At 39.2% G+C, this 6083-nt stretch overlaps 1 protein-coding gene across 1 annotated transcript; it reads left to right on the top strand.

The window, feature by feature from the left end:
• Positions 1–1320: 1320 nt before the first annotated feature.
• ccka (cholecystokinin a) lies at positions 1321–4828 on the top strand. The gene is made up of 4 exons (XM_026293882.1): positions 1321–1387; positions 2811–2890; positions 3111–3309; positions 3924–4828. Exons 2-4 carry the CDS (start codon positions 2813–2815, stop codon positions 4070–4072), a joined length of 426 nt encoding a protein of 141 aa, XP_026149667.1. The 5' UTR covers positions 1321–1387; positions 2811–2812; the 3' UTR covers positions 4073–4828.
• The last annotated feature ends 1255 nt before the right edge of the window (positions 4829–6083 follow it).

Here is a 6083-nt window from a genome sequence, read left to right on the forward strand (position 1 = left end):
TTTCTGAGACCATCTGTGCTCTCTGAGTTCCAGACATTTGTGTCAGACAAAAAACTGAATGTCAGCCTAAAACTTTCTTTTAATTTACTTTGATCTCGGAGCGTCTGGCACACAGCAGCGTTTTATCCACGTTTTTCAAGGAGACTTTAAAATTGTTAAATAATGTTTTCAAAAATATTTTTGAAACTTTTCTATCATGTATTGTCAGATTAAGTAGATACAGTGTTTGCAAACCCAGATCCAGCTAAATGAGCCACTTAAAAACCTGCTGGACTTGCTGAAATGCACCATCACCATCAGGTTGTTCTCTTAGCTCGACAAACTGATGTTTTTGAAGTTTTGGGTTTCTCATACCAATCAATCACTGAATGCACATACACTGATATAGGAGCATTAAACTGCTGCCAAGAAAAAAGAATGATAGATGTTCATGATGTTAAATACTCAGAGCACTCACATGTAATTGATTGTTTCAGACATTAAACTGATAAATCTTTGCACAGGTTTTTCAGGCTGAGAAGAGGAAATTTTCTATGAAATCTTTCAGCAGCATTTTTCACTTGCATCAGATGCAATAAAACCTTTACAAAAAGTCTACGTTACCAAATTCTGACCCACTTTGAGCTCATGTCAAAATTCTGTCGGTGCTCATTGGTGCTATAAAGAAAAGAAAGCACCAGAGAGAAATAGATTTTCTCCTGAAATTGCAGTGGCTTGGTTTCAGTCAGACAAAATCATTTCACTCTGAAATGTTGCTAAAAAGACTCAAACAATCATCTAGTGGAATATTTTCCAGTCTTGAGCTGTAACGTTTTGTGTAGTTACATATATGTACATATATATAAAATACATATATGAACAGAAATTAGAAATTCACAGTTGTCTTTCTTTCTGTCTTTTCTCCCATCACACTTTATTTGTTTATTTGTTTAGCACGCTTCTCTACAGTTGTGTGTGTGTGTGTGTGTGTGTGTATGTGCCAGTCAGACATGCAGAAATGTATTCAAAGTTAAGTGCCTTTTACTTTCTCATTACTAGAAACCTACAGTTCAAACCACCTGGTTTGGTATATTGCTTCATACACAGGTGTCGACAGGTGTCTAGGTGGCTATACATTTAAAGCTGTCACCTTTGTCCCAACTTTTTTTACAAATTAGTTTGGTATGTGTGCATGTTTGTGTGTATTTGCGTCTTCAATTGCGTCAGTGGCATCAGTTTCTTCGCCAGCAGCTGGCTCCTCCCTTCTCCCCGGCCCCTCCCTCTTCCTGTGTGTCAGTATAAAACATGGTCTGGTCCGGGTCTCTCTCCCACTCACAGCCTCAACACTGGAGGAGCAAAGCCTCCATCTTCAGATTCGTCCTGTCCTGGTCCACGCCAACAACTGCAGGTAAGGATAATCAGATTACATGCTTTACAGTGGAAATGTATTACAAATTATAGAGACTAAATTGTTTTCTCTCTGTGAGTGCATTATTTTATTTGTCAACTATTCATCTTTTTGCAAAAATGTATATTTAAATCAAAAATTGGCCGAAAAATCTGAAAATTTTTAAATTTGGTTTATTTCAAATCTCTCTCTCTGTATATATATATATATATATATATAGTGTGTGTGCGTGTGTGTGTGTGTCCTATGTGAGCTTTCCAATAAAAGGTGCCAAAGATATAAATCATGTCCAAAGTGAGATGTTCATGTTTAACTTTGAGTGAGGAGGTGTTTCATTCATTCTTATTGTTTTATGGGGAGTGGAGAGGGTTTTCACACTCATTACAGTACCTCATTATCAGCTCATTGAATAATAAAAGAGAGACAATGACCAGCTTCTAATAGGAATTATATTAGCATCAAGAGAATGACTATTTACACCAACACTGTGTCAATTTAAACAAAAAATATTCAAACAGACTGTTGTATTTAGTCACAGTGATATTACACAGATATTAATTCTACATTTTATTTGATTTAAAACTAGAGAATTTATCAATTGTTGCATTGTATGGCTGTCATGTTGTTGAAGAGAGCTTATAATTTTATATAATCATCACATCAAGTCAGTAACTAAAGAATACCCAGGGCTGTGACTCACAGGAACAATATTCCCGTTGTCTTGAATTTTAGGGTTATCAATTTTTATTCTAGTTATTCATTTCAAAAAACATGTTTAAGTTTTACAAGGAAGCTCCACGTGAGACAAGAAGCTCTTATCACTATACAAGTCTCACATGTGTGTTTTCCAAAGCAGGTGATAAAGCAACACAGAAACAGACAAATAACAGGAAAAAGGGAGTGACTGACAAAAGACCCTGAGTATAAATAAGCAAGATGAGAGATACAGATATTTCAGTGTGACTAAAACATGTGGGGCTTTCAATCATATAGACTTAGACTTAGAGTGTCATAGCAGCTGAGTGTTTTCTTACAACTAAAATGCTTTTTTACTGGAGTCAGTCTGGTAAATTCAATATGATGCTATAGTTTCTGTGGCTTTGCCTTCTGTACATTGCATGTACAAAATGGTTGTTTGATGTATTTTTTTTTACAAATTTGTTTTGGAGCTTTTATGAGAATAAGGAGAAATCACATCTGTATTCATTGGTGCCATGTTAATATGTACTCTGTTCAAACCACCACACACCATTTGAGTGTGACTGTGTACATCCAACTGTTTACCTTTCCTGGAGATGAGTCTGGATGTACATATGTGTTAAGTGGTACATTGTTCTATGACAGTGACACAGAGAATAGGAAAGATACAATTGAGCCCCCCCCCCCTTAATTATATTTTGTCCACTACACTCTTTCTGTGCAGACATGAATATAGGCATCTGTGTGTGTGTTCTCCTGGCTGCTTTGTCCAGTGGTTCCCTGAGTCTGCCATCACAGTCCACGGTAAGATGCACGCACACGAACACGCAAGTAAGACACAAAATGATTTTGTCATATACAGTAGGCACGGTAGATCCACTAAGGAAAGTAGTTTATGCTTCAGTCCTACTCAGTTCACTGAGTAGAGTGAGGACTAAGTGAGTTATATTAACGTACTTGAATGGGAGATTGAGATCTTAGTTGTATTTCTTGTCTTTCTTCTTGGTTGTTTCATGCTGTCCAGTCACAGAGAGCTGAGGGTGAGGCTCTCGTGTCAGACAGCCTACCTTCCCCCTCATCGGACCACACGCGCCAGGCCCGCTCAGCTCCAGCACTCCCCTCAGAACAGCTCACCAACTACAACCAACCCCAGTGGGACGCAGATGCTCGAAACAGCCTGAGTCAATGGCCTGAGCTAATGGCCAGACTCATGTCCAGCAAAGGTGAGCCGCTGGATGTGCAGGCTGGCTGCTGTCAGGAGATAGCTATGAAGACCAAGTGGAATGAAATGTTTCCCTTTCATCACCTCATGTCATTACATGTTCATCAGTCCTCTTGTTTCATTTTACCCTTGGTTGTATTATTCCACCCTTCTGTAATCTGTTGTCACCCATGCTGTGCTTGAGTCCCACCATCTGGCATCTCCCACCTCCCCCTTGCTTCCTCCCTCCTCCCTGCTGCCTCTGTCCTTCCTTCACTCCTCTCCCTATCTCCTGACCTCACTCTCGGCTCCTTCTGTCATTGTGCGTCTCTGTATTCTCTCAAGTCACCACTGACTGTGAGACCTGCTGAGCCGACTGGTCTTACAGAACACACACAGACAGGAACAGAAACAGAACAAGTCAGCATGAGTCACTTCACCTAATTCAGAGGGTGCACATTACTATTATAGAGTCAGTGCAGGTAAAAAAAAAAAAAAAAAGAAAGAAAGAAAAAAAAAAAAGTGCAATGCAATCATGTTTTGCCCAAGCAGAATGTCATCTTCCTGCCCTCATCATATCATAAGTGTCATGAAATGCAATGAGTGTCACTCTCTTTCTGTCTCTGCCTCCCCCAGGCTCTCACCCAGGCTTTCCCTACCACAGCAGATCATCTCTAAGCAGCAGAGCTAGCGGCCTAGCCCCCAGCCACAGGATAAAGGACAGAGATTATCTGGGCTGGATGGACTTTGGACGTCGCAGTGCAGAGGAGTATGAATACTCCTAAAGGCATGGCAAAACCTGAGTTACAGCACCCAATAAAAGCCCACAAAAATAATCAGCCCTTTTCACACTGCACTTACGATAACCCAGGACACACTTGACTGGAACCAAGAGTGAGCCATCATCAAAATGTGAGCAAAGAGTAAAATTATTTTTTAAAAACAGGCATCAATCTGTAAAATCTGTGAATCTTGAATCTCAATGCTAAACTAAGGGGCACCTTGCAATCCAATCCACAGAGTTCAGCATTAAATTCATACAGCATTTGAAGGATAAGGCCCTTAATATTCCATAGTGTTGTTATTGTCAAGAAATCATATGAAAATACCAAAAGCAACCGTGTGTTAGTTCATGTATTAGTATGTTCAGACTTCCTGAGCCTGTGTGTGGCCACACCTATTTATTCCTAGTGATGTAAATTTTAAAAAACAGATGCCACACACACAGCCCTGTAATGGACTGGTGACCTGTCCAGCATGTACTCCTGCCTCTCAACAACAACCCTGGGCTAAAACTGTGCAGTGTGAAAAGCACACGATTTCTTTTGGAAAGCACGAAATGTTCTTTATATGAGCTGCTTGGGAGTCTCTTCAGTGTCAGACATTAAAATCAGGATTACAAATACTGTAGATAAGAAGCGAGGATCTTCTTTTTTGAAAGACCATTATGTATGTATGTATGCACTCTTAAAGGTTAAGTCTCTGCAATAAATATGTTTCTACCAAAATTCTGACTCAATAAAATTCAAAACAAAACTACATTTCCTTTGATGTCAGCAAGAAAAGGCCATGCATTTGTTTGGGATTATGACATTATTGATCCAAGCATTTCATGTAGCTGCTGACTGTTCAGGGTGGAGCAGCGTTATTCAGTGATAAGCAGAGAAATACTGAAGAGTTTTCTATTGAAACATGAGCATTTGTTGCTATTCACCAGGACTTCCTAGATCCCATAAAAACAGTATGTGATCAATGGTGTCTATACTTAACATAGATCAGGTTGGAATTGGACAAAAAAATAATTTAGAAAATATAAAGCAAAAATTGGTTTTCTGAGGTGACCTGTCCAGGGGTCTACCTTTCACCCAAAGAGAGCTGGGATAGGCTCCCTGTGACCCTAAATAGGAATAAGCAGGTATAGATAATGAATAGATGGATATTTTCCAAGGATTATCCCTTAGAATTGTTCAGCGACGTTAGGCCTCATGTGTGACACTGTGTCCTGACAGGCCCCTGTAATGGCCTCCAGACGTTGACTGAACAGAAGCTGCTGTAAAGAACAATGTGTCAGCTGTCCATCTGGGGACATACACTAAACTGCTGTTACACAAAAAGTAAAACAATACTTGCCTTAGATCTTACAGTGGACTTCAACCAAGATCGAGGAGAAACAGAGCAAATGGTTATAAAGAAAAAAACCTAAATGGTAAACACTGGGTGAAAGCGAAAGGTTCTTGAAAGCACCTCCCTGTTTAGAAAATGTATTGCAATCAAGCTTTTAGTTCAGAAATATAAAGTGCTGTCTCCAGAATTCAGACAGTATTGTTGGGTGTTATTTATTACTGCCTGCACACACACTTCCTGCTACACTCCACACAGACGTGTAGTGCAAACATACTGTAAAACACAGATTTATTTTCACCACTGATGACCAGTTTGCCAAGCTTGAACTATTTAGTATTATTATTGTATTATTATATAGACAGTATTATTAGAATAGTTTTCAGACAGGGAAGTAAACACATGGTTTCACAAATAAAACATACAGACAACAGTTGCAAATTGTCAGTGTCACCTTGTACTAGTCACAGGGACTATTAAATGAGCCACAGACAGAAAGTCAAGACAGGACCTTTAAGCTCAGTATGACACAAAATGAAAACAGTAACAGTCAGACTCTCCTGTTCTCATTGACAGGACACTCTGAACATCATGAAAAATCAGACAAGTATCGAACTGTAAAATTCAAAAAGAGCAATGAAGTATGTGCTGCATTTATCCTGTCAGTACTGATTC

This window comes from Mastacembelus armatus, chromosome 16 (genome assembly GCF_900324485.2).
Source record: "Mastacembelus armatus chromosome 16, fMasArm1.2, whole genome shotgun sequence".
NCBI lineage: Eukaryota > Metazoa > Chordata > Actinopteri > Synbranchiformes > Mastacembelidae > Mastacembelus > Mastacembelus armatus.

What these genes read in the sequence shown, in the direction of transcription:
- ccka (XM_026293882.1), top strand. Translation starts at nt 2,813, where the DNA reads ATGAATATAGGCATCTGTGTGTGTGTTCTCCTGGCTGCTTTGTCCAGT. An exon ending in GTCTGCCATCACAGTCCACG is followed by an intron (nt 2,891 to 3,110) that starts GTAAGATGCACG and finishes CATGCTGTCCAG; the next exon opens with TCACAGAGAGCTGAGGGTGA. An exon ending in CAGACTCATGTCCAGCAAAG is followed by an intron (nt 3,310 to 3,923) that starts GTGAGCCGCTGG and finishes TGCCTCCCCCAG; the next exon opens with GCTCTCACCCAGGCTTTCCC.